At 45.0% G+C, this 27907-nt stretch overlaps 1 protein-coding gene across 2 annotated transcripts; it reads right to left on the minus strand.

Moving 5' to 3' along the window:
* On the minus strand, window positions 1-27419 carry E2F6 (E2F transcription factor 6). Of its 2 annotated transcripts, none has more exons than XM_066236201.1 (7): window positions 27039-27419; window positions 16987-17041; window positions 14527-14743; window positions 12839-12996; window positions 11063-11175; window positions 7580-7727; window positions 1-1940 (listed from the first exon to the last, which is right to left on the minus strand). In XM_066236201.1, the coding sequence occupies exons 1-7, from the start codon at window positions 27144-27146 to the stop codon at window positions 1894-1896; spliced, it is 846 nt and encodes a 281-aa protein (XP_066092298.1). In that variant the 5' UTR covers window positions 27147-27419; the 3' UTR covers window positions 1-1893. The 2 variants fall into 2 exon arrangements, with proteins under 2 accessions (XP_066092298.1, XP_066092296.1); XM_066236199.1 differs by having other exon boundaries at window positions 1-1943.
* Window positions 27420-27907: the final 488 nt, after the last annotated feature.

The raw sequence follows: 27907 nt of genomic DNA on the forward strand, positions 1-27907 counted from the left end.
TAACAGGAAATGCTCCTTTATATAACACGTCTATGGTTACAGAGAACTTCTGTTCACATGATCTCCTTTACCCTCAGAACAGTCTGCAAAGTAGAACGAGTCACATTTCACAAGTAAGGAACTGCCACTCAAAAACAGGCCCCTCACCTCCAAGCCATGCTTCCTTTGTTGGTTTTGGGGGGACTACCTTCTTTATCTCCCTCCCCCCACGATTCCTTCTCAGGAAAGGCTTTTTCTTCTTTCCCCTAAAAGCAGGTGCTTGCAGGCCTCTCCTCCTCCTATGCATCCTCAGATAATCTCACCACGCCTGGTTTGGCCACCACACATAAACTGACAGCTGCCCATTCTACTCTGCAGGCCTCAGGTCTCCTCACTGAGCCGCGATCTGTGTATACACAGTCCTGCCTCAGGTCCCGGCCGACCGTCACGTCCTGGATGAGGGCTCCATCGCAGTCCCGGGCCTGCAGAGGAAGGGCAAGGACTCCGGGGTCGGTGGCTGGGTGCCGTGGAGGGAAGGCCGGCCCACGGCGGTTGGCGCGCAGAAGTGTGGAAATCCTGAGCTCTCAGTGTTAGTTTCCAATATTTTGACTTGATTCCTTTTAAAATTCTTTTCATACATGATCTTAATTTCAAGTTGCTTCAAAATTTTCTTGGAAAGCAAGAGACATAGGAAATATCAATCTGAACGACACTCACAAGAATCCTAAATGGTAGACAAGCTGGATATCATTAGTCTAATTTTACAATTCACTCACTCGCTCACTGATTGGTTCAGACGTTTATGGAGCACTTTCTATGTGCCGACACGGTGCAAGGCTCTGGTGTAACCATGATTAAGACAGAGTCCCAAAGGAGCTAGCTCACAGTCTAATGGTAAAGTACTGAGTGGCCGAGGCACAGCGTGGGAAGTGACTCACCCAGTGAGGTAGACTTAGCCAGGTACTTGGAACCGGGGGCTGAGGCTGGAGAGAGGGCAGGGCACAGCCAACTCCTAAGTGACCCCTGTGATGGAAGAGCAGGGCTGCACACAAAACACATCACAGAATCTGCTGGCAACAAGGTAAACAGTTTCCGCTTGTCACCATACTGAATTAGTGTCTTACATTCAATTAAGCCACTACCTGATGGCATTTCTGCACTTGTCCCTGAAGGCTTGGGGCATGCCACCAGTCTGCTCAGACACAAAAACTGCAGGTAGCTTGAAATCCAACTCTAGCACTGGGAATCATACTGAGACTCTTCAATTAAACCCATGAACTTTAAATGTATAGCATATTCATGACACTTCTACATGTAGAAGTTTGAAAAAAAACTCTAACCCTCCTTCAAAGGATTCTCTAATAAGTTAGAGGCCACAGAAATTAGGGAACTTGTCTGTTAACTTCCATATACACATTGTTCTGGCTATACAATAAAGAGTCGCTTAGACACACGTAATATAAACAGCACAGACATGTAGACACCACCATGGATGCATGTGTGCCCACCCGACCCACAGCACCTCATCGCAGATGTGAACTCTGTAAGGCAACGATTTCCATGGTAATGAAACGTGATTCTTTAAGGAAGGGGCAGCGTCCATAAAGGACTGTCCATTTCAGACCTGGCTGTCTGTTCAGTGACACTCTGTGATGCAGCTACTTCAGTGGGCAGGTATCTGTTTCATCAACAAAAAGCAGTGAATTACGCGGAGAGTTGCTTTCGAATGTAGAAACCATGATAACCAATAATCCAAGCAGCGAATGACTCAGACACCACCACTGTCCGTGACGCTGCTGGTGACTGAGAACGGGGGACCTCCCGGCTGATTACTGCTCTGAGAACTGAACGCGATGTGTAACTGCCCACACGCCATGTCCCACAAACAATCAGCACACAGATTCCCAAACCCTCTCAATTGCTCACTTCAAGCAAGTCTTCATTTTGCTGTGGAGGGCTTTCTTCTGAAAAATAAACACGAAAGAAATTCTCCTTAGTGAGGGTTTAAAGGGCAACCAGGTTCCAGAATATACAATGCAACTGCTTAAAAAAATACAGAACCCTGGTCAAGAACCACATTCTTATGTTAATGGCACAAGGCTAAAGTTTTAAGTCCCCACAAACTGGAACTCAAACAGGTGCCTGCAAGCACCTGGTGGGGATGGAGAGACTTAGACCTCCGCCAGCTGGCACCACCAGGGGCCAAATGAGACTCTCGGGTTCTCACTCGGATCAAAACCAAATGGAATTGAACTACAAAGTTGTTTGAAATATTCTAAACTATTGATATATTAAGAACTACCTTGTAATTTCTAAACTCATGTTTTTGTGGCCAGGAAGAGTAAAACTATCTCAAGGCCACAACACATTTATAAAACTATTATATATATATATTCAGGTCCTTTGCCCATTTTTAAATTGGATTTTTTTGGGTGTGGAGTTTTGTAAGTTCTTTGGAAATGCTGGATATTAACCTCTTGTCAGACGTACCACTGGTGAATACGCTCTCCCAGTAAGGGGGCTCTCTTCTCAGTTTCTCGGTTTCCTGTACTATGCAAGTTTTTTAGTTCGATGCGGTCTCATTCTTTTCACTTGTTCCCTTGTCCAAGGAAATATACCAAAAAAAAAATATTGCTATGAGAAATATCTGAGATTTTCCTGTCTATGTTTTCTTCTAAGGTTTTTATAATTTTTTGGGTCTAATATTTAAGTCTTTAATACATTTTGAGTTTATCCTTATATATCAGGATTTGGGAACTTATGGCTCATGAGCCAGATGTGGCTCTTTTGACGGCTGAATCTGGCTCGCAGACAAATCTTTAATAAAAAAAAAATGTTGCCTGATCGGGTGGTGGCGCAGTGGATAGGTTGGACTGGGATGCGGAAGACCCAGGTTCGAGACCCTGAGGTCACCAGCTTGAGCACAGGCTCATCTGGTTTGAGCAAAAGCTCACCAGCTTGAGCCCAAGGTCGCTGGCTCCAGCAAGGGGTTACTCAGTCTGCTGAAGGCCCACGGTCAAGGCATGTATGAGAAAGCAATCAATGAACAATTAAGGTGTTGCAATGCGCAACGAAAAAATGATTGATGCTTCTCATCTCTCTGTTCCTGTCTGTCTGTCCCTGTCTATCCCTCTCTCTGACTCTCTCTCTGTAAAAAAAAAAAAAAAAAAAAAGTTAAAAATATAAAACATTCTCAGCCCTGGCCGGTTGTCTCAGTGGTAGAGTGTCAGCCTGGCATGCAGAAGTCCCGGGTTCGATTCCCGGCCAGGGCACACAGAAGAAGCACCCATCTGCTTCTCCACCCCTTCCCCTCTCCTTCCTCTCTGTCTCTCTGTTCCCCTCCCGCAGCGGGCTCCATTAGAGCAAAGATGGCCCAGGCGCTGGGGATGGCTCCTTGGCCTCTGCCCTAGGTGCTGGAGTGGCTCTGGTCGCAACGGAGCGACGCCCCGGAGGGGCAGAGCATTGCCCCCTGCTGGGTGTGCCGGTGGATCCCAGTCGGGCGCATGTAGGAGTCTGTCTGACTGTCTCGCCCCGTTTCCAGCTTCAGAAAAGTACAAAAAAAAAATATATATAAAACATTCTCATGTATTACAATCCATTCATTTCCTACCACTCATGTTCATGGTTGCCGGTGGCTGGAGCCAATCACAGCTGTCCTCTGGGATAACACCAAACTTTTATTGGATAATGCATAATGTACACAGGTCGTTGTGAGGTCAGGAAGTAAACTTTGCTCTTTTTAATCAAGTAGTCAGCTAGCTAATTGCAGAAACCCTTTTGACGAAGAAGATGGCTAAAAGAAAAAAAGATGAAGAGTATCGTACTTTTCAGCAGGAATGGACAGAGGAATTCGCCTTTGTGGAGAGAGCAGGTTCTGCAGTGTGTCTAATATGCAATGATAAAATTGCATCGATAAAACGGTCAACTATAAAGAAGCACTTCGACACACGCCATACTACATTTGCATTGAAATATCCAGCGGGAGAGAGCAGGAAGAAAGCATGTCAGGAGCTACTGTGCAGAGTGCAAGCTAGTCAGCAGCAACTCCATGTTTGGACTCAACAAGGTGACTGGAATTCAGCTAGTTTTGCTGGTGCTTTAGCAATTGTGAGAAATGAAAAGCCATTCACAGAGGAGTATGCCAAAACATTCATGCTTGATGTTGCCAATGAACTTTTTGACGACTTTTCGGATAAAGACAAGATAATCAAATGAATAAAAGACATGTCTCTGTGGGCAAGAACTGTTCAAGATCGTACCATCATGATGGCAAATCAAACTGAGGCAACACAAGTGAAGGACGTAAATGCAGCACCATTCTTTTCTCTCGCTTTGGATGAGTCAACAGATGTAAGCCATTTATCCCATTTCAGCGTGATTGCAAGGTATGCTGTTGGTGACACACTGCACAAGGAAAGTCTTACTGTTTTGCCTATGAAAGAGACAACAAGAGGGGAGGATTTATTCAAGTCTTTCACTGAGTTTGCTAAAGAAAAAAAATCTACTGATGGATAAACTTATTTCGGTGTGTACTGATGGTGCTCCGTGCATGGTGGGGAAAAACAGAGGATGTGTAGTGCTTCTTCATGAACATGAAAAGAGACCCATCCTAAGTTTTCACTGCATCCTACATCAGGAGGCACTTTGTGCTCTGATGTGCGGCGAGCAGCTTGGTGAGGTGATGTCGCTGGTCATTCGGGTGGTCAACTTTATTGTTGCCCGAGCTTTAAATGATTGCCAGTTTAAAAAACACTGCTGGATGAAGTTGGGAATAATTATCCGGGTCTGCTTCTGCACAGCAATGTGTGTTGGTTGTCAAGAGGGAAGGTGCTCAGCCATTTTGGGGCTTGTCTGAGCGAAATCCAGACTTTTCTTGAAATGAAAAATGTCGAGCATCCTGAGTTAGCTAACACTGAATGGCTCCTGAAGTTCTACTATCTTGTGGACATGACTGAACATCTGAACCAGCTCAATGTGAAAATGCAAGGCATTGGAAATACAGTCTTATCCTTTCAACAAGTAGTGTTTGCATTTGAAAACAAGCTGGAACTCTTCATGGCCGACATTGAAACGGGTCGTTTAACTTTGAAAAACTGGGAGAGTTTAAAGATGCATGCACAGCAAGTGACCCTGCTCAACACCTTGACCTCCAGCAGCTCACGGGCTTCACATCTAATCTCCTGCAGTCATTCAAAGCACATTTTGGAGAATTTTGTGAGTGCACTTGTCTTTTTAAGTTCATCACCCATCCACATGAGTGTGCAGTGTTTAGCGCCGACCTGAGTTACATCCCCGGTGTCTCCGTCAGAGATTTTGAGCTACAAGCTGCTGACCTGAAGGCCTCAGACATGTGGGTGAATAAGTTCAAGTCACCGAATGATGATTTGGAAAGACTTGCACGACAGCAAGCAGAGTTGGCGAGCAAACACAAGTGGGGAGAAATGAAAAAACTTTAACCCGTGGACCAGCTGATTGTCAAAACTTGGAACGCGCTTCCCGTCACATACCACACACTGCAGCATATGAGTATTGCTGTACTGACAATGTTTGGCTCTACGTATGCATGTGAGTTTTTCTCACATCTAAAGAACGTTAAGACCAAACTATGATCACGTTTAACGGATGGAAGTCTTAACTCCTGCATGAAGCTTAACCTTACCATGTATCAACCAGACTACAAAGCCATCAGCAAATCCATGCAGCATCAGAAGTCACATTAATGGTAAGAAGTACTTTATTCATCATTGGTTAGCAACAGCATAACAAGGTTATTAAAAAGAATTCAGAGACTTATTGTACTTTAAAAGTGTTGGTCTTACATAAAATGCACACATTTACTTGTATTTAGTGCTGAACATATTGTATGGCTCTCACGGAATTACATTTTAAAATATGTGGCGTTCATGACTCTCTCAGCCAAAAAGGTTCCTGACCCCTGGTCTCGTGGTTTCTGCAATGTTCAGTGGGAAGCTTTCACCTCACAGCCCAATGTGGCTGCCAAGCTCCAGCCACTAGATCTGATTTCCAGCTAGCAGGAAGGAGTAAAAAGCACAGTGTGGTTCTCTGCTTCTCTTTAAAGGACACTTTCTGGAAGTCACACACAACACATTAGCTTACAGACCTTTGGACAGAATGTGTCACCTTCCCCACTGGGCAACAAGGAATCTGAGGAATGTAATCTTTATTGCAGCAGCCTTGTGTCCAGACAAAACTGCAGTCTTTATGTTAGGAAGAAAGGGGAGGGGCACTGCAGGAAGAGAGGCCATCTCCCTCTCACTGTCTCATTCGACAGGCTGCCGCAGGGGCTGGTGGAATAATGCACGCAATCTCCGAACAGCGCCTGGGCCCTCTAAAGTCAGAGCCAGGCTCTCAGCCCCTCTCTGCTCTGAGAAACAGGCCTGTCTTCTGGAAGGGCCTTTACCCCATTATAGGTGGGGACCTCCCAACCTCTTGTGTCTGACTTGCTCGGCCTGCCAGCTCAGAGGTAGAATTGTGGCATGCAGGGACAAAGGCACTTTTATTTAGATGTTTATTTGGCAGTGAGCATTTACCATGGACAGGTCACCATGGATACCTTAATAAATCTTTCTAAAAATTTAGGCATAAAGAAAGTGAATTAATCACTTTGCTTTTGGGTAACATCTATTGATGTGGGAAAAAAATCCATAGAATGTTATACTGAGTTTTTGTTTGTTTGTTTTAAGCACCCGGCATTCTAAACGGCAGGCAGTGGCGTTCATGGCTCTCTCAACTAAGAAGGTTCCCGAACCCAGTTGTATATGGTGTAAGAAGGTGGTCTAATTTCATTTTTGTAGGTATCTGTCCAATTTCTCCAATACCATTTATTTTATTTTATTAAAATTATTTATTGATTTTTTAGAGAGAGAGGAGTGAGAGAGACAGAGAGAGAGAGAAGGGGGAGGAGCAGGAAGCATCAACTCCCATATGTGCCTTGACCAGGCAAGCCCAAGGTTTCGAACCGGCGACCTCAGTGTTCCAGGTCGACGCTTTATCCCACTGCGCCACCACAGGTCAGGCCTAACACCATTTATTAAATGCACTATCTTCCATTGTATGTTCTTGCCTCCTTTGTCAAATATTAATTGATCATGAAGGCCTTGGTTTATTTCTGAGCTCTCTATTCTGTTCCCTTGAACTCTGTCTGTTTTTATGTGAGTACCATGCTGTTTTGATTACTATGGCCTTGCAGTATTGTTTGATATCAGGTAGTGTGAATCTTCCAACTTTGTTCTTTCTCAAGATTGTTGTGGCTATTCAGAGTCTTCTGTGGTTCCGTATAAATGTTTGGAATATTTGTTCTAGTTCTGTGAAATACATCATTGGTACCTTAATAGAAATTGAATTGAATCTACAGATTGCTTTGGATAGTATGGACATTTTAATGATGTTAATTCCTCCCATCTATGAACATGGTATATGCTTCCACTTCCTTGTATCTTCTTCGATTTTTTTCCTTCAGAAACCTATATAATTTTATTGACCAATGTCATCCCAATAAATTAAAAAAAAAATACTATTATATAATTTAAAAATCACTAGAATCTTAAATTTTCCAACATCACAAAGTCTGTGTGTTTACCTTTATCAGGGTTTTCTGGGGGTTTGCTTTTAAATGACGAGGTCCCTACACCTTGAGACACCTTAGTGCTTGAGCGAGCCTGTTCCACTTCACACAGATAGACGTCAATGGGACCTTTGGTGCTCCGTATATGTACCGTGATAGAGTCCTAGAAAAAGACATGTCAAACAGCAGCATGAACGCGAGTTCAGTAACCACAGCTTTTTTCACTTACTAAAACTACAAAGTTTCAAGGGATATTCCTGGAAATATAAATCTGAAGTTTCCTTTCTATCATATATTTGAGAAAAATAATGTACTTAGTTTTAGTCCCTTTAAACCCACTGGCAATTCCTATTGTTAAAAACTGCTCCTTGGGGCCCTGGCCGGTTGACTCAGTGGTAGAGCGTTGGCCTGGCGTGCAGGAGTCCCGGGTTCAATTCCTGGCCAGGGCACACAGGAGAGGTGCCCATCTGCTTTCCACCCCTCCCTTTCTCCTTCCTCTCTGTCTCTCTCTTCCCCTCCTGCAGCTAAGGCTCCATTGGAGCAAAGATGGCCCAGGCGCTGGGGATGGCTCTATGGCCTCTGCCTCAGGCACTAGAATGGCTCTGGTTGCAACAGAGCAACGCCCTAGATGGGCAGAGCATCGCCCCCTGGTGGGCATGCCGAGTGGATCCCAGTCAGGCACATGCGGAAGTCTGTCTGACTGCCTCCCTGTTTCCAACCTCAAAAAAATACAAAACAAACAAACAAAAAAAAACACAAAACTGCTCCTTGGTCACAGAACAATGGTTTCAGAGCCCACCTTCTTCTTGGAAGGTGACCAACGCCGTCAAGGAATCTGCATGTGAGCATCAAAAATCACTGTTTTGATGACAAAGAAACTGAAAATCCCATGAAGTCTCAAATGATAAGGGTGTGTTCAGGTGTCTGAACCCCTGAAGAGGTAACTAAAAGGGCCATTCTTCATCCACTTGAAAAAGAGAATAAAAATAAAATTAAAACAAAAAATTTAAAAAAATATAAAAAGAGAATGAGACCAAGACAAAGTGTACCTCATGTAATTTAAAACACTAAACTCCATGAGCTCTCTGGAAATTGGGAGCTTCTACTGAGAATTATGCTGTTATTTTTTTAAAGATTTGTTTATTTTAGCCTGACCAGGAGGTGGCGCAGTGGATACAGCATTGGACTGGGATGCAGAGGATCCAGGTTCGAGACCCAGAGGTCGCCAGCTTTAGCGTGGGCTCATCTGGTTTGAGCAAAAGCTCACTAGCTTAGATCCAAGGTCGCTGGCTCGAGCAAGGGGTTACTCTGTCTGCTGAAGGCCCGCGGTCAAGGCACATATGAGAAAGCTATCAATGAACAACTAAGGTGTTGCAATGAAAAACTGATGATTGATGCTTCTCATCTCTCTCTGTTCCTGTCTGTCTGTCCCTGTCTATCCCTCTCTCTAACTCTCTCTCTGTCCCTGTTTAAAAAAAAAAAAAGATTTGTTGATTTTAGAAAAAACGCAAGAAAGGGAGAAAAGTGGGAAGTATCAACTCGCAGTAGTTGCTTTTCATATGTGCCTTGACCGGGCAAGCCTGGGGTTTCGAACCGGCAACCTCAGCATTCCAGGTCAACACTTTATCCGCTGTGCCACCACAGGTCAGGCTATGCTAAATTCTTAAGGAATAGTTCTAATTATAAAGGATTCCTCTGTTGTTCTGACTGAGAGCGGGTAGACTGTGACAGCCTGTTTCCTCCCTTCTGTGGGGTGGCTGGGCTGGGTACCACGGTCAGTGCTGCTACTCCACTGCACACCTCCCATCACCTGGGAACAGAGTTCAGTGAGGTGCAGCACACCAAAGTCTCATGACCTCATGTGTCACCCTCTCTACAGCTTCCTGGTCCCTGACAGGTGGGCTGGAGAACATCTGTTTAGCCTCTAGGTGCCAGGCCAGGTCTGGTTTGAATGGTGTACACTGTACAACTCAACAGATGTTCCTAAACAGTACAAGAAACTGATACACTGCTCAAACTAGTGGCCAGCTAAGGACTTCTTATTTGACAAAATCATGGGTTGGCAAATGTCTTCTGTAATGAGCGAGAAAAGAAATACTTTTGGCTTCAAGGCCATACCATCTGTCACAACTACACAACTCTGCCATCAGAGAGCAGCAGCCAGAGCCAATATCAAACAAATGAGCAGATGGCTGTGTCCCAACAGAATTATTTACAAAACCCCAGCAGACTGGATCTGACCCGAAGACCAGCCTGTCCACCCCAGCACTAGACTGCAGGTCTCTGTGGAATCAGATTGCACTGAATACATGTGCTCCCGTCTTTCAGCTCTCCTTACTTTCCCCCTTGCCAAGAAGGGCTGCCCAGAGAGCTTAGGGGCACTGGTTTCTAAATGGGACCCTATGAAGAGTCTTGGGCATGGCCAAAAGGCTCAGCAAGGCCGGCAATCACAGCCTGAAGCAGCTCACTGCGTTGGGAAAAACCCCAGACCCAGTGCTCAGGTAGTATGCACTACTGAGCCCCAAAGTGAGGGTGTGTTAAAAGCTTAGTGGTTAGTTACTAAAAAAAAAAGTTTAAATACCTGTGACATGACTCAAATTAAATGTTACTTGGGATACTTAGAATATCTCTAAATCCAAATCAACTAGGAAACCACCAAAAAGTCACGGTTTGAATGTGACTGGGGTAGAAGCAGGCCGCTCCTTGACCGGTTTATAAGACACCGCCAAGTGGACCACAGGCTCTGACTTGGACGGTGGTCTGTTGGGACAAGGGGGAGGTGGGTCGTGGAAACACTCTTCATGATGAGGGAGGAAAACCCTGCAGCAACCAGCCCATCACTATGAGCGCGACGGGTCTCAGAACTGACGGGCCGTCCCAGGAATGGCTGTAGTCCTTGGCTGACTCCACCCCACCAACCACCTCCTCGTGACACTACCTGTCTACACTAGCGGCCTCCAAGGGAAGAGTGTGCCGAGCAGTGGCCAGCCCGATGAGAACACTATTTTCACTCACAGAACAACTGTACTTTTCATTGCTAGAGTATAACTCAGTGCGAGCTTATTCACCCATCTGTTCCAAGTTTGGTTGGTGAGTTAATTCTTTAGAGCCCTGGCTGACACCAGATCTTCCTTCTGGAACTTCAAGACTGCGACCAGTTTCTTGGTGATTTCTCTAAGAGGCATTCCAGTGCAATGGTCAAGAACCAACTCTGAAGCCAAACTATCTGGGGTTGAATTCTGACTGGTTTTTACTGAGACTCTGAGGGAGTTAATTCATCTTTCTATTACTTCAGGTTCCTCATCTTTAAGAGGATCATAATCATGACTACTTCACTTGTTATTTAAAACCAGCTGAGATGTGTCCAGTGCCTTGAGCAGTACCAGGTATGCAGCTGGGTGCACACGGAAGGGTTATAACTCAGAGACTGCGGTAGAGCACACCCTCGGCAGGTGGCCCACCTCTCACTTTAGACCCTAAAAACGAAGGGCTACCTACTTCTCTGGGAGCTGGCACGTCCAGTCTGGTTTCCGCTGGTGCTTTGACCGCAATAACAATCTGCTCGTGGAAGGCTTGGATGCTGTGAATGTCTTGGTACGTCACATATGCTAATGTACAGACCAGTCAAGGATCTCTAAGCACAGGTCTGCTCTTTGGGGAGACAGCGTACGTAGCTCTTGCAAAACAGGAATACAAGTGTAATGTTAGAACAGCTTTAGTTCTTATGGGATGTAAACAATTAAAGAGGACAGTTGGTAAAAACATTTTCATACATAATTCTTATTTCACGAACAATTAATTCTTAAGATTTTATAGTGTTTTACAATATTTACAACTCAATTCAAAACGTTCCTTTAAACTGTACTATTTTGATTATGATGGTAATTTTTGGAGAAAAATATCAGTAAAGTCTGAATTCCTAACAAACACAACTCATAAAGGTATTAAATCTACCCATTCAACCTGATGCCTTGTTCACTGCTCAGTTTCACTATGAGCACCTGTGGCGAAAATATTCAGAGTTCTGGTGAGACCCCCTAAAGTACAAGGTGAAAAAAAAATCTGTAAGTAGAACTAACTTAGACAATACACTTTTTTCAGGATTACTACCTACTCATAGGATTTCTCATTCAAAATTCTTGCCCAATTCATAACCTGAATTTTTGCACTTATTGTGTTGCCTAAAATTACACCAATTACCTGTTTTACTGGGTTACCCCAGCATTCTTTTTCACTTCACAGACCTTCTGGCTGATTGTAGTAATTAGCATTTATTTTCCTTTTTTTTTTTTTTTTTTTGGTATTTTTCTGAAATTGGAAACGGGGATCCACCTGGCACACCCACCAGGAGGTGATGCTCTGCCCATCTGGGGCATCGCTCTGTCATAACCAGGGCCATTCTAGCGCCTGAGGCAGAGGCCACAGAGCCATCCCCAGCGCCCGGGCCAACTTTGCTCCAATGGAGCCTTGGCTGCGGAAGGGGAAGAGAGAGACAGAGAGGAAGGAGAGGGGGAGGGGTGGAGAAGCAGATGAGCGCTTCTCCTATGTGCCTTGGCCGGGAATCAAACCCGGGATTCCTGCACGCCAGACCAACGCTCTATCACTGAGCCAACTGGCCAGGGTGCATTTATTTTCCTTTTAATAACTCTTAGAATAGGAGTGCAGACTGACATGGTGTTTATGTACATTGGAAGCAGGGAACAGCTCTGAATCAGTGACGCCTCCCAAACACGCTGCAGGGACAACCGAACAGCACATGGCCCAGGAAACCCCGACCAGCTGCAGAGACAAGTCTGGCCCAGAACACCAAGCTGAGAGCATCCTGACATCACTGTACCAGGCTCTGTGGCCGAGAGGAGCACTTGGAAGGGTCATCTCAACAGCCATTCATTGTTTTAGAAATAAAATTTCATTAACAAATTAGGGAAAATAGGAATCTCACCAAAGCCAACAAATACTTCACCACCTTTACTGTAGTAATCCAGGCTCTGAAAACGAACAAGAATGCTACACTAGTTTAATGTTAAATGCAAATATCTGCCTTGGTCTGTCCTGCATGACTTTGGTCTAGATGGACAGATGCCACACCACAAAGCTGGAGGTGACAATGTGTTATCTGGGCATGTCTGAGGCTATAGGACTAGGCTTTCTTACCTTAACTTCTACAGGTCTCATTTTGTTTCTTGAATATATTACTTAAGTCCTCAAGCTCATTCCTTTACAGTACTCTGCTCTGGAAGGAGCAAGTTTTAAAGAGGAACAGAGTGAAAGGATATCTCTCATTTTCCTTGTCATCCGTTAGCTCGAACAGCTGCTGAGCACAGTCCTTGATCAACTCATCCAGGGCATCTTCCATGGCAGACAAGTCAGAAAGCTCCTCCTGCAGCCTCTTCTGCTGGGGCATGGCTCCAAAGTCGCTGAGGTCAGATCCTCTGCAGAAGAAGGGAAGAAAAAGATCACCATCAACAACACCTAGGTGACGACTGACTCGTGCAGGGTAGGTTTCTGGAACCTCCCCAAATGTCTGTGTCAGGAGTCACCCACTAGGACAGACAGACACTACTCCAACTTTCCCTCTGCCCTCCTGTTAATCTAGATCACCCTTCTTCCAGCACATGAACTGGGTTTTGTATGCATTTCTAGTCCCTTACACAGGGACGTAAAAAACACAAACACACCGTAACCCTCGGAAATTAATAGAGTAGGGAAAGCTTAATGAAGTAATAGGTAAAGCTTCATAAAATGATCAGTAAACTGAGAGTAGATAATACTCAGCTTAAGCCAGCGCTGGTCCGTACAGCATGACTTCTGAAAGCTAGAATCTTTTAGTCCTTTAGTTTCTACATATGAAGAACAAGGAGTACTGGCTAAATGGCAGTTCTTCTGCTAAAACTCTGAGTTTGCATTCTTCCATACTGTGTGTATCCTATTGGCTCTATCTGAATAGAATGATTGTATTCATTGTTCTTAAGAGATTTATTTTCATTAGTTGTCACTGTCTAATCCAATATATGTATGATCTGAGTAACAACTGATATTCATTTTTTTCTTTAATGTTCACAAAATTAAAGACAGAAAGGACTGTGCCCACTCTCTTCTGCTTGCTGGTTTTCAAATGATTCCCAGTAGTGATTCAGACTACAATCTGGTATTAACCCCTCAAGTGTTGTTATTTGATAAACATTCAAATTAGAATTCAATCTACATTTCCGTACTATTGAAAAAACACCTCCTTTTACACTGCTTTCTTCTAATAACTAAGTTATTCCTTAGATAAGGAATTTTGATCTTTGTTAGTAGCTTATTTGCCTGAAAGGTCTCTGTGTATTTATATGGTGCAACTGTTGCTTCCCGTATGTTTGCAACTGTATCCAAACTGCTTTCCAATTCCAAGTACAGCGTCCTACTATGTGCATACACACGATACATGCACACACTTCTACACCTGCATCGTAAGGTCCTCGCCCTTCCATGTGATCCTTCCTAGTCACGTGTTAAGTCTTCAGCAATTGTCTTTTAGACAATAAAACTAACATTTTCCATTCAGGGCCATGAGTTTCTAAGTGGGATCCATAGGCTATGTGCATCACACTCGTGGGCAGGAGGCCTGTAGGTGTGCATTACACTGCTATGAAGGAAACTCTGTTTTATAACCTTAACTGATTTCCCTGATATTAATAACCAATTGGCATTGAGGAAATACTTTGAAAAGTGAATGTCTTAAAATGAATCACATTTTACTTAACTTATCCATGCTACCCTACCGTCTATGATTCTTCAGTAGGAAAAAACATTTATGTACTTAGTGGGGCAATGTAAACAAATTTTATAGGATCCTTTTCTAACAAGTCACATCATATTTCATTTTCTATTGTTAAAACACTGCTAACATCCAGTTTAAGCACGGTATTGTCACTTAGTGAGAAGGGAAAAAAGCCACGAAAAGGTCAACGCCAACTCACATCCATCGAATGTGGTTCTTAGATTTCTTTTCCACCAGTTCGATCCCGTCCAGGACGTTGGTGATGTCATACACTCTTCGTTTCCGAACGCCCAGTTTTGTTGCAACCTTGTTTAAGTCAAGGATCCCTCCAGGAGCATTTCTGACAAGATCCATAAATTTCCGAGTTAAATAAACCAGTGACACATCAAAGCGAGGTCTCTTCACTTTCAGCGTTTCTGGGGAAAATAAACCCATTTGTAAAATGGGAAATAGCATTTCTTTTTCAGCTCATTAAAAAAAAATCATTTCTTTCCTCTTGACCAGCAAGTACAGACACCCATAGAAATTCTACACACTGACCAAATCAGAGCTAATCTTTATGAAACAGATTTCTCAAACTGGATAAAAACTAGCCTGGCCCAGGTAAACCAAGGCTTTGGACTAACAGGAGTATTCAGACCGTGCACCTATTTCCACTGAGCATGTGCCCTTTTAGAGGCCTGCTGCACCTGCTCAGAGTGGTGAGTCCGCACCTGTATCCACACCACTCTAAGGAATGAAATTAGAAATGATTTTATAATTAATTTTCTCATCGTGTGATTTTCAGAATAAGGAATTCCTTATAAAGCAAAGGCAGAGACTTGGCATTTTTTGTGAACATTCCAAATATTTCTACACGTCATAATGTAACCCTGTCTGATGAAGTTTTTGAAAGAGCTCAAAAATTGTAGTATTAGGACAATTATGATATACCTTAAGGAATATCTATTTTTTTTTTACAATATTCACTACCTTGTATTATCAGATAAGCAAATGAAGGGGGGAAATCTCCTAATTCCCTCACTTACCCGCCTAGTATATTTTTGAGTTTTCCTACACATTCTGCCTGCCCCTCCACACATGTACATACGTGTATGTGTCAATGTGTTTCCAGTCTCTAAGACCAGACACAGGGACTTATTAATTTTAACTCACTAGTGTGACTACGCTGACTTGTCAACAATGCATATTTCTGCGAGGAGTGACGTGTGGCACGGTGACTGTGGTAACCATGGCAACCATGGCTGCCGCTGCTGTGGGACTCAGCCATGAGAAAGTGGTTTGGAGGGCAGATCCCAGAGCTCTTACCACAAGGAGACATTTTCTTCCTTTTCTTTTAATTTTATCTATATAAGATGACCAATGTTAACTACACCTACTGTGGTAAACACTTCACAATATCACAAATCAAACCATCATGCTGCCCACTTTAAACTTATATGCGATGTATGTTAACTATTTCTCAATAAAGCTGGAAGAGGTATTTTCTATTAATGACTGCACAATATATAACCGCACGGAAAGTTCGCTTACCCCAATACTGGAAATTCAGATTGTCTACAACTTCACGATTTTGCACAGTACTTTAACAACTCTCCTTGTAGCTACGTTTTTATTTGCATCTTTAATTCTTTCCTTTAGGTAAACTGCACAATGTGGGGCCACCAGAACGGAGGACTGTCAGTCACTCTGCCTGTCCTTCCTAATCTGGTACTAAAATAAAGTTCTGCGGTTTGTTGTGCAGAGGAGATCAATTTACAAATAATGTAGTTGTTTTTCTAGTTTGAGTTTATAATTTTTCTATTTTTCTACTTCCAGAGCATGTCACACGGTATGCTTCAAAAGAAAGTGTCATAATCTTTCATCAGTAACGCCCTTATCCAGAAACTAGGCAATGTCATTCTGTCTAAAGACCACTGGTGGTTATTCCAACAAAAGTGCATATTTTATAATGTCAGTGTATTCTTTGTGCAGACCATTCCTATACGTGAGATTAAACAGGATTAAAAAATTTTTTATTTTATTTTGTATTTTTCTGAAGTGAGAAGCGGGAGGCAGTCAGACAGACTGCATGAACCTGACCGGGATCCACCCGGCACGCCCACCACAGAGTGATGCTCTTCCCATCTGGGGTGATGCTCCGTTGCAGCGGGAGCCATTCTAGTGCCTGAGGTGGAAGCCGTCCTCAGTGCCTGGGCCAACATTGCTCCAATGGAGCCTTGGCTGCAGGAAGGGAAGAGAGAGATAGAGAGGAAGAAGAGGGAGAAGGGTGGAGAAGCAGATGGGCATTTCTCCTGTGCGCCCTTATCGGGAATTGAACCTGGGACAACCACACGTGGGGCTGATGCTCTACCACTGAACCAACTGGCCAGGGCCAAAAAGAAATTATTTTTTAATTACAAGTAGAAGAAAGACATCATTCTACAATAAACCCTGGAAGATTACAAATGAGAAATTCTAACTTTAAAAAGCATACATTTAATTACACTAGATTACTAACAAGTCATGGTCTTATAAGCTAAGAATACATTTCCTATAGTGTTAGTCCTTTTATAAAGAACAGATATTTATTAAATGCCTATAACATGATAGTTGATGAAATAAATCATTTAAATCACAGGAAGTTCAAACTATAAAACCTATTTAAGAGTCAACTTACTTCTCATGGACACATATTGTACATTATCTTCTAAATTAATCCTTATTTTTGATGGCTGGAAAGAAGAAACAAATTTAACTTAGTAATTTAATAATAACAATGCACACAAACAGCATTTTACTGGATAACATACAGGTTTTTTTTCACTCTGCGGTAATAATTTGGGTATGAGAAAACCAGTCCTTCCAAATTATATCTACTCTAACAGTAATCACATGTGACAATATCATAGATTTACATTTCTTAAGTAGTTAAAGAGAGAAAGGGGGGAGGAATGGTGAGGGAGAGAGAAAATATGAATATGAAAATATATACTGAAAAGACATGAATTTGTTAACTACATCAGACACTGAAGGTAAAAAAGAAACAAAAATGATTAGGACACTGTCCCTGACTCTGGAAGGCTCAGCAGACGTGTAAGATACGTCTAAATTAATAAATGCTTACCTCTTGTTATTTAAGTGTAAGTCGCTCCCCAAAATTTGTTCACAACCTTTCAGAGTAGCCATGCATTCTCATTAGTTAATGCAAAAAAGTGCAGCACTTCTCATGATGGAAAATGATGCAGGCTACACAGCTAGAAACTTTGGTATTCAGATCAGTAAAAGGCTCCTTCAAATCCCCGACCACAAGGAAATCAGTAGTAGCTCTGCTACCAACACTTCACCATTTTATCAGCTGTTCAGAGGTTGGAGAGTTTACATAAACTGGTAGCAACATTTGCAGTATGTTTAGAAATTGTTTTTTTTTAAAATAAAACCTTTAGATAAAGTCATGTAAACAGAAACCCAAATTAGCCTCATGCTTTGAATGAAGTATAATGATGTTGTGTCTCCACAGACTGTGGTCAATCAGATTAAGGTCTTGTCTAAGTGAAAAAAACTGTCCCCCAAACTGGCTGTAGCAAAATAGGGGTATGCAAATTGCAGGGTGCTCTATGAGAAGGATCAATAGGACTACTGTGGATGTCCAAGAGGGACTCATAGGATTCAGGGGAAGGGGACCCCCCGCTGAGCCTTGAAGGGCATGCTACAACCAGGCACAACATAGAGGACCATGCAAGTCACGCTATGAAGTGTAGACTTTGTCATAACCAGTGGAAACTCACCAGATTTCTGAACAAGAATGACATATTCAAGCTCACGGCTTAGGAATGTGTATGTACAAGAGAAATATGGCAAGAAGACTGGGGGTGGGGGAGCCTGAAGACCAAGTGGGCAGCTTAGAGGCTCCCTGTTTCTTTCTCAGTGTTACAAATCCTTGGCACTGGGATTTCCAAATTGTCTATGACGATAATTTGATATGGAATTATTCCATTGAAATAGAATCTGCTGTAAAATTAATTTACTTGTTAGAATTTAAAGGAAAACACAGGCCTGCTGGGGTGTGCAAAATAAGGTTGGGAAGGTTGAGGGCAGGGGCCATGCCTGGCGAGCTTTCTTAAACAGTGATGACAACAGTGACTTACAAACATGGTTTCCCCCGTGAAACCTTCATGGGCAGTCCTATTAAAGTCCAACTTCAATGATTTAAAACACACAAATGCCCTAAATTGTCATATATATTAAGGTCTGTTTGGGTTTTCCATCAGTCCATAATCTGTTACTTGTATATCTATAGCATACTACTTTAATTATCATAAGGTTAGATAGAATAAACTTTACTGTTAGTACAGTCCTGAGAATACACTGCAGAATGGGTTAACAGGTTATAGGTTAACAAGATGACAGATGCCTCGCTGCAAACAGACTTGTTTTTAATTAAATTAGAGCAGCAAGGCCAAGGCCTACGTGCACAGTTCCAAATGTTTCAGAATAGGGCGCTTCACCATATGCGCCCCACATATTCGAGTACTCAACCAGGCCATATAACATGAACGGGATCTGTAGGAAATACTCCAACAGCTCCCACTCACTCTTTTCCTTTGAAATGGAAAACTCTATCTTGGAGGAATCACAAAGCATCCTGGTCCCTCAGGGGCAGACACGCACTCTGTATAAATCCTATAGGTCTGTTATTCTGGAGATTTCCAAAGTATCTCCAAATAATGACACATTCATCTTCCTTATATTGAAAATAGTTGTTGGCTTAGGGACTAGAATTACCAATTTCTTAGATACTGGGAGATCCTGACCTGTATCTGTAACACACTGTAGTGATCTAACTTTACTGCCCATTTTCCAAGCTGATGTGAAGATTAAATAAGAAATTTTGTTAATTATAAAATCTTACACAACTGCGTATTACTGTTTTGCATTTTGAATCAGAGTAGTGCCTGGCACATCCAGGCACGTGTTCAAGATTTGTTAAACTTGCCAACGGAGGCTGCAATAGCGCCCTGTCATAGATGACTTGACAGATAAATAGCGCTGGGGAACAGCGAGTACACAGGGGAACAGTGCAAACGCACAGACAGGGTGCAGACATCCCTCGGGCACACCACTAGTGAGGCTCACAGGAGAGGAAGCGTCAGGCTCCATTCTAATACAACATCATCTGGAGACCCCGCCCGACAGTCCTGGCAGGACCCCCAGCCCTGGAACTCGGGTGGACGGCATCAATAGGGAGCCCAGGAGCAAGACAGGGACCAGGGGGGCTAGACAAGACCTCTCCTTCCGAAGTGGCTTTAGGCTCAGCATAAAAGTCAGTGAGCGGCCCTGGCCGGTTGGCTCAGTGGTAGAGCGTCGGCCTGGCGTGCAGAAGTCCCGGGTTCGATTCCTGGCCAGGGCACACAGGAGAAGCGCCCATCTGCTTCTCCACCCCTCCCCCCCTCCTTCCTCTCTGTCTCTCTCTTCCCCTCCCGCAGCGAGGCTCCATTGGAGCAAAGATGGCCCGGGCGCTGGGGATGGCTCCTTGGCCTCTGCCCCAGGCGCTTGAGTGGCTCTGGTCGCAACAGAGCGACGCCCCAGAGGGGCAGAGCGTCACCCCTGGTGGGTGTGCCGGGTGGATCCCGGTTGGGCGCATGCGGGAGTCTGTCTGACTGTCTCTCCCCATTTCCGGCTTCAGAAAAATACAAAAAAAAAAAAAAAAAAAAGTCAGTGAGCTATTTAAAAGAGTAAATGAGCCCTGGCTGGTTGGCTCAGTGGTAGAGTGTCGGCCTGGCGTGCAGAAGTCCTGGGTTCGATTCCAGCCAGGGCACACAGGAGAAGCGCCCATCTGCTTCTCCACCCCTCCCTCTCTCCTTCCTCTCTGTCTCTCTCTTCCCCTCCTGCAGCCAAGGCTCCACTGGAGCAAAGTTGGCCTGGGCGCTGAGGATGGCTCTGTGGCCTCTGCCTCAGGTGCTAGAATGGCTCTGGTTGCAACAGAGCAACTCCCCAGATGGGCAGAGCATCGCCCCCTGGTGGGCATGCCAGGTGGAGGGAGTCTGTCTGACTGCCTCTCCGTTTCCAACTTAAGAAAAATACAAAAAAAAAAAAAAAGAAAAGAGTAAATGAAATGCCACTCTGCACTTGGCCCCTCGGATCACAGCCATGCCCCTCGCCCAGAAAGGCTGACAGGGTCACATGCCCTGGAGGGGCCCTTGTAAGGTGGTCCTCCTATAGACGAGAGAATGGGGACAGAAGGTGTGGTAGAAGGGGCTCCCATCGAGGCTCCTCAGGGATACACATTTTCTGTTTATTCTGAAACAATCTTAGCCTTCAGAAAAGATGCAGAAATAGCACTAAGAATTGCCACATACATCCCTTTCACCAAATCACCCAAAAGTTTATTTTTTTCGACACTGGCTTTATCATGCATTTCTCTATATACACACACATGTTCCCCTTCCCCTCCTCGACCCCAAATCACTTGCGGGTCAACTGCAGACCCCTAAAGAATACAGTGTGGAGCTCAGGGCACTCCATACGGTCACAGTGTCTTCTCAGGACTCGGCATCTTGAAGCAGACTGTGAGCAGACAGCTGACACTGAGGACACTCAGCCAGCGAGGGGCCAGGGGGCGGGGAGGAGCCGCTGTGAGAGCCGGGAGAGGGGCCCCGGGCACGCGGGGACAGCACAATCGGCGGTGACACTGCCCACTGCAGCTCTGTGGAGCGGAGAGGAGGACCATGGCCTGGCTGGGCAATCGAGTCCCACGCCTGGGCTGTCCTGGTGGCTCCCTGAAAACGCAGAGGAAAGAACTGCTAGACATAAAGGAGGAGCCAGGACCCGCGGCTTTAAAAATTCTCAGCTTCTCCGGGAGCTAAACATTAATTAAGAACTCCTGAGAAAGACGAATCTGAGGTGCTGCCTGAAGACCAGTCTAAAGGTGAGGGCCTCAGCAGACTGCTCAGCTGGTCAGACCATTGTCCTGATACAAACAAGCTGTGGGTTCAATCCCCAGTCAGGGCACATACAAGAATCAACCAATGATGGCATGAATAAGTGGGACAACAAATTGATGTTTCTCTCTCTCTCCCCCTTTCCTCTCTCTCTAAAGTCAATCAAAAAGTTTTAACAAATAAATAAAGATGAAGGTGAGGGCACGACTACACAACTTTTGCTTAACACCCAGGAGAGATCAAAGATAGGAAGTACCTCCAGTACTGCTGTCACACAAAAGGTCCTTCAAAGGGTTTAAGGGCAAGCCGCACAGACCCTCGGATCTAAGCCCGTTTCTGACAGCAAGAACACTGTCAGATTGGTCTAAAAAGGACAGAACCAGTTCAAATGAAAATAGACACCCAGAATTGTACTGACAGGAAGCAGGCTGAAAAGGCTTCTCAGCTACAACCAGACATTACTTTTCATTAAAAAAAAAAAAAAAAAAAAAAGGAATGCTCACAGTGAAAATGAGGGCTCAGAGGGCAGAGCAGGAAGGATGGAGACTTATTCCCAGGCCTTGAGTTTCATCAAGAAATTCCCAACATTCACTCGGCTGGATTTCAGAGTAACTGTGACTCCCACTGTCCACTATGAACAGGAGTGTCTAGAGCAGTTACCCTACATCTGTCCCAGTAATGCACGCCGGATGCCGGTGTGCGGGTCAGGTACTGGTTCTAGTTTCACAGGTCCGCAGCTCTGGAGGAACTGTCTGGGAGGATCTGGACTTAACTACGCTTGAGTAGCCTGGATTCTTATTTTATTTTTATGAGTATAAAATCCATTATTCTGAGGCTCAAACTGTCCCAGGTTATGCCAACGGGAGCCTTTTCCGAGTGGTCCCTGTGCAGGACACTCATTTGTGACCTATGCAGGATCTTTAGGAGATAGTCCTCAGAGGAATGCTCCCTCAACTTTCTATGGGACTAACCAGTCCAGGGGCCATCCTAGATGTTGCTACCTCTAGTCTCCGCAACTACCACTGTGGGGGGCACCATTAATGTTCCCACTCTTTTAAGAAAGTCTCTCTGAGAGGTTACTTTCAGGTAGTTCCCAGAGGGGATGCCAAGGGAGAGCCCAGTAGTAGTCCAACCTCAAGACTGGACTACCTAAGAAGTTCTCCCTTTCACTCCTCAAAGCCTCTCATTTATTCGGGGTTATCACGCAGCCTGTGAGTGTCTTATGTGGAAAATGAATGGAGGCACAGGCCACCACGCTGAAAATCACTAAGGATGCTCTCGAGTGCACACAACTCTCTAGGAATCAGTACCTCCGGTAAACAAGCCGGCACATTCCAAGGTACTTTACTACTAGTAGCTCTAAGTCTCTCGTCTAAAGACCTATAGTTCTAAATTTCAGATCTCAAAGAAGAAACAAAAAATAAAAGGTGAGTGTTAGGAGCTAAACTCTTAAGCACTGCCCTCTAATTTGGCTAAAAATGTCTCTATACATATTTTTCTTTGTACTGATGACCTGTTTGGGGGAATAATATCCCTTTTAAGGGGATATTATTAAAAGATATGAAATATATCTTTCTCCAAGGAGACTGTACTCTCCTCATTCATTTAAATTTTCTTTATTTTCCAATGCGCAGACTAAGTTCTACCTCCAACAACACTATTTTCTCCCTTCTTAAAATTTCAGTTCTCAAGCCATTTACCCAGAGAATATTAAACACCCAGCCAGGCACATAACTAACCTCTGCAGAGCAATATACTTCTATGTATTTGTTACTAAATACTTCCAATCATTGGCCAATTAATAGCACCAACATAGGTGTCCAAATCACCATTTTATAGGGAGGAAAATAAACACTCAAACGTTCAAACATTTACCACTTACAGAATACCTACTTCATTAGTCAATGACTTGTCACCAAATCTTTTTGTGAGAAGGCACCAAATGTGCTGGAAAGGTAACAATGACATAGATAGTCATTACACTCAGGGACCTAGGAGCCACACATTTCAAAAAGGTAGCAAGTAAGCACAGGGTGCTTTGGGAGCATAACAGGAGTTGTGCTAACCTAGTATTGAGAGGTCAGGAAAAGGTTCAGACAAGTGACCTATAAACCTATACTTATAGAACCACAAGACATTACAAAGAAAAATGTGTTAAGAGGGTGTGGGGGGCTTTCTTTGAAGGAGGAATGTATACATGCAAGGGTTCAAAGAATCTTTATTATATGAGGCTTAAGTGTCTGTTTGTCGCCGATAGCTTATTGGTTGCTTGTGTAACTGTACTAGCCAATGGGGTGAAGTTGCCACAGCTGAACGCAAATTGAGCGGGTCAGGGGGAAGGTGAACATTTGTTTGCATTGGCAATCATCTGTTTTACATAAAAACTACGTCTTAACGTAATTTCTTTTAAGAATGCCTCCTAGAAAATACAGCACTGAAGAGGAGAGAAAGGGAGCTAAAGTTGCACAAAAACGGCTTTCTTGACAAAAAGAAACCACTGAGCAGAGAAAGACAAGGCTTGCTTCAGTTGCAGAGCAAATGCGTCTTTCTCGGCAAAATGAGACTGATGAGCATAGAAAAACAAGGCTTGCCTCAGATGCAAGACAAAAAAGCCTGTCTCAACAAAATGAGTCCCTTGAACAAAGGCAGGAGAGAAATGCAAAAAAACGACAGAGTAATGCTGACCGAAACGCAAAAAGGATTAAAACAGTTTCAAACCGAGAAAGAACAGACGTAAAATTAAAAATAATTGATGGTCCTCTGGAAGGCGAGCTTAAAAATGATGGAAAGATCTACACAAGAAATGTTGTGTACAAAGAGATCTTTGACATGTGAATTAACATTTTATTATTATTTAAATCACCTTTATTTATTGAGCTAGCGGTGGCTCTTAAGAAATGTACCGCCAGTGGTTTCCTTCATTGCACTCAAGCAAGTAGAAGGGGGAAACCCCGTGGGGCACTAAGCAAAGGGGTGTCCTCGCCGCCTGCCCTGGGTAATTCAGTTTGAATTAGCAGACACCTTTGCACAAATCATTTTAATTACAATTTATAATATCTAGAACAGCGGTCATTTCGTATGACTGCCGGGCTTTCTAGTATGGAAATATATAGGAAAGTTGGGGCAAAACCAGAAACAGGAAAAATGTTTAGGAAGACATGGCAAAAATCTGAAAAACAGATGATGGTTAAAAGTGGCAAGTATTGGTGATTAATTTTCATTAAATTGGGAAGATGGCAGGGGTCAGTTTGGAAAAGGGGAAAGGCAAAGATGATGCTTAGAGTAGGAGCTTGGGCAATATGGAGGGTATGTTACCAGGTATTAAGATAGGAGACAGCAGTGTTATTGCTTCCTTAGGCAAGAAGATAATGACTTCACTTTTGAATATATCAGTTTCAAATCTAAACAGAGATATCTAGGAGATAGCTGCAAAGTTCCGAGTTGGATTTATCGATTTTGGAGTAGTTATAACAGGGTCACTGAAACTAACAGTGGATAAGGACATCTAAGACTTCAAGAGAGGTGTGTATCTTCTGATATGAGTGGTTTTTCTATAGTGCTAGCTCAGAGCTTTTACCATATTCTCAAAGGTGAAGACCACCAATATAGGTAACAGAAGTCATGAGAAGGGTGGTGAATGACATCCCCATGAAGAACGTGTATAAAAGGCAGAAGAGAGTCCTGAATAACACCAACATGTGAGGAATGGGAAAAGGAGTTTGCAAAGGAGCACAGGCAGAAGCCAGATGAGTAAGTAGATGGAGCACCAAGGGTGTGTGCTGTTAGAGAAGCTATTCAGTGGTGAGTTTCCAACAGAAGCAAGTGGTCTATCACATCAAAACTATAGAAACCTGGAGCAAAACACTGCTAGGTCCCTGGGCCAGTGGGCTAAGTTAATGAGAGGTAAGCAAGCTGACATAGTGAATGCAAACAAGTTTTTAAAAAAGTTTGGCTGTGAAGGGGAAGAGGAGATACAGTAGATCAGGGGTCGGGAACCTCTTTGGCTGAGAGAGCCATGAACGCCACATATTTTAAAATGTAATTCTGTGAGGGCCACACAACCAACTGCGTACCTTACTTATGCATTATCCAATAAAAATTTGGTGTTGTCCCGGAGGACAGCTGTGATTGGCTCCAGCCACCCGCACCATGAACATGAGCAGTAGGAAATGCATGGATTGTAATACATGAGAATGTTTTATATTTAAAAAAAAAATAAAATTTTTTAAAAAATTTATTTATTCATTTTAGAAAGGAGAGAGAGTGAGAGAGAGAGAGAAAGTGGGGAGGAGCAGGAAGCATCAACTCCCATATGTGCCTTGACCGGGCAAGCCCAGGGTTTAGAACCCGCGACCTCAGCATCCCAGGTCGACGATATACCCACTGCGCCACCACAGGTCAGGCGAGAATGTTTTATATTTTTAACGTTATTACTATTATTTATTTTTTTTTCTTTTCATTTTTTCTGAAGCTGGAAACAGGGAGAGACAGTCAGACAGACTCCCGCATGCGCCCGACCGGGATCCACCCGGCACGCCCACCAGGGGCGACGCTCTGCCCACCAGGGGGCGATGCTCTGCCCATCCTGGGCGTCGCCATGTTGCGACCAGAGCCACTCTAGCGCCTGGGGCAGAGGCCAAGGAGCCATCCCCAGCGCCCGGGCCATCTTTGCTCCAATGGAGCCTTGGCTGCGGGAGGAGAAGAGAGAGACAGAGAGGAAAGCGCGGCGGAGGGGTGGAGAAGCAAATGGGCGCTTCTCCTGTGTGCCCTGGCCGGGAATCGAACCCGGGTCCTCCGCACGCTAGGCCGCCGATGCTCTACCGCTGAGCCAACCGGCCAGGGCTATTATTATTTTTTAATTAAAGATTTGTCTGCGACCCAGATGCAGCCATCAAAAGAGCCACATCTGGCTCGCAAGCCATAGGTTCCTGACCCCTGCAGTAGATGGAAAGACATATAGAATTATGGGAGGGATCTTTTAAGTCGGGAATGGATTTAGGATGCCATTTAAGCAGTCAAGAATTTATCACCTGGAATCAGACACTGTGAAGTTAAATCCAAGCTTTTCTAGTACTATCTAACCATGGGCGGGCCACTTAACACCTCCAGGCCTCCTCTGGCAATTGTGAAACAAGAATAGTAATCTCTTGGGGCAGCTGGGAGGAATTCAATAAGATAATGTCATTATTGTTAAGCACCCAGTCCCTATGGGGGCTGGGCAAACTGACTAGATATGGGAAGAAACCAGCAGAAAAGCTGAAAACACAGGGAGAAATGGAAAATGCTGGATTTCTGAGAACCGGCAGCGACCCTGAGAACCAAGGAGACTGTCTGGCATCTAGTCTTCGAGTTAGAATAGAGGAAATGAACCTTTTGCTGGAAGGGCGCCCCAGCTGAATGAACGTGGGGTAGGGTGGGAAGTGGGAGGTGTGGACAAGCTTTTACGTGGCTGCAGTTAATCAAGGGACTGGGAGAGGAGGCCGAAGAGAACAACGAGAGCGTGCAGGGATACACCGAGGGAGCGTGGAGATAGGCAAGTGGAGCGACTTTTCTCCAGCACTGCTCCGTGGCCCCCAGGGAGAGACCGAGAAGGCTGACACCACGCTTGGACAGGGCGTGTTGAAAGGCGGCAAGAGTTGAAACGAACGTACACGACAGAACGGGCAGTGCAAGAGCAGAGGGGACCGAGGAGCAGGCACGGGCCCCGCCCAGGGGAGCTCCTGGTGCAGGCGGCGCTCAGTCCGCGGGGGGCGGCCCGCAGCCGAGCCGAGCCCGACCCGGCGGGACTCACCAGCAGGCCCTCCACGTTGATGGGGTCTCGGCACCGGCGGCGCACTGTCTCCTCAGCCGGGTCCACGAGCAGGCTGGGCAGCTTCCGCGCCGGCGGCTGCTGATTCATGCTGCCCCGCCGGCCGCCCCTCGCCCTCGCCTCCCGCGAGCTCTCCCGCCTTTTCCCCGGGTCGGCTCGGGTCGTCGCCGCCCCCAACACGCCGTTCCCGGGGCCAGCCGAGCACGAACGGCACTCGCGGTCTGCTCGGAGCCGCAGCTGACTAGACCGGGCTGGGACGAACACACCGCTGCCCCCGATCCCCCGGTCTGCAGACCGGAGCAGAGCAGGGTGACCCACGACTCTCAGGGCGCCAAGGCCGCCATGTCCCGCATGCGCAGTGCTCCGTCCCCCAGTGCGCATGCCTGGTGCCGCGGCCCGCCCTGCGCCCTGATCCTCTCTTCGCGGGACCCGGGCGGCGGGATCCACGCAGAGGAGAGCAAAACGAAAAGTCATTTCGAGAAAGGGACGCGGCGGGGGGGGGGGGTAGGGGCACCAAACAAACAAAACCCAAAAATACCAGGCGGCTGGGAAACCGCAGTTGTTTCTTGGAATTCCTGAGACTGAGGACACTAGTAACCGAAAGTTCCGAGTGGGCCGAGATGCTCATTCATTCTTGCGCCCCCTCCGCGCGTCCCAGGCACCCGCGCGGGTTAGATGCTTGGGAAATGTTGGTGATCAAACTGTTGTCGAATTGCTTCCTTACCTGCTTCTTGCCTTCTCTCCTTTCCTTTTTCGTCCTCGTTTCCTTTCTTTCTGCTCTGATGAGTTAAGTGTGTTGGATCCGATCCTGCGATGGGCACAGGAGATGCTCGTCTGCAGTTGGCACAGAC

The sequence above is a fragment of the Saccopteryx bilineata genome, chromosome 6 (genome assembly GCF_036850765.1).
Source record: "Saccopteryx bilineata isolate mSacBil1 chromosome 6, mSacBil1_pri_phased_curated, whole genome shotgun sequence".
NCBI classification, from domain to species: domain Eukaryota; kingdom Metazoa; phylum Chordata; class Mammalia; order Chiroptera; family Emballonuridae; genus Saccopteryx; species Saccopteryx bilineata.

Coding starts and splice junctions, on each gene's coding strand:
- E2F6 (XM_066236199.1), bottom strand. CDS start 27,146: ATGAATCAGCAGCCGCCGGCGCGGAAGCTGCCCAGCCTGCTCGTGGAC. Junction 17,042..27,038: donor TCAACGTGGAGGGCCTGCTG/GTGAGTCCCGCC, acceptor TCTTCTTTCCAG/CCATCAAAAATAAGGATTAA. Junction 1,944..7,579: donor CCCAGAAAACCCTGATAAAG/GTAAACACACAG, acceptor TTTATTTTTCAG/AAGAAAGCCCTCCACAGCAA.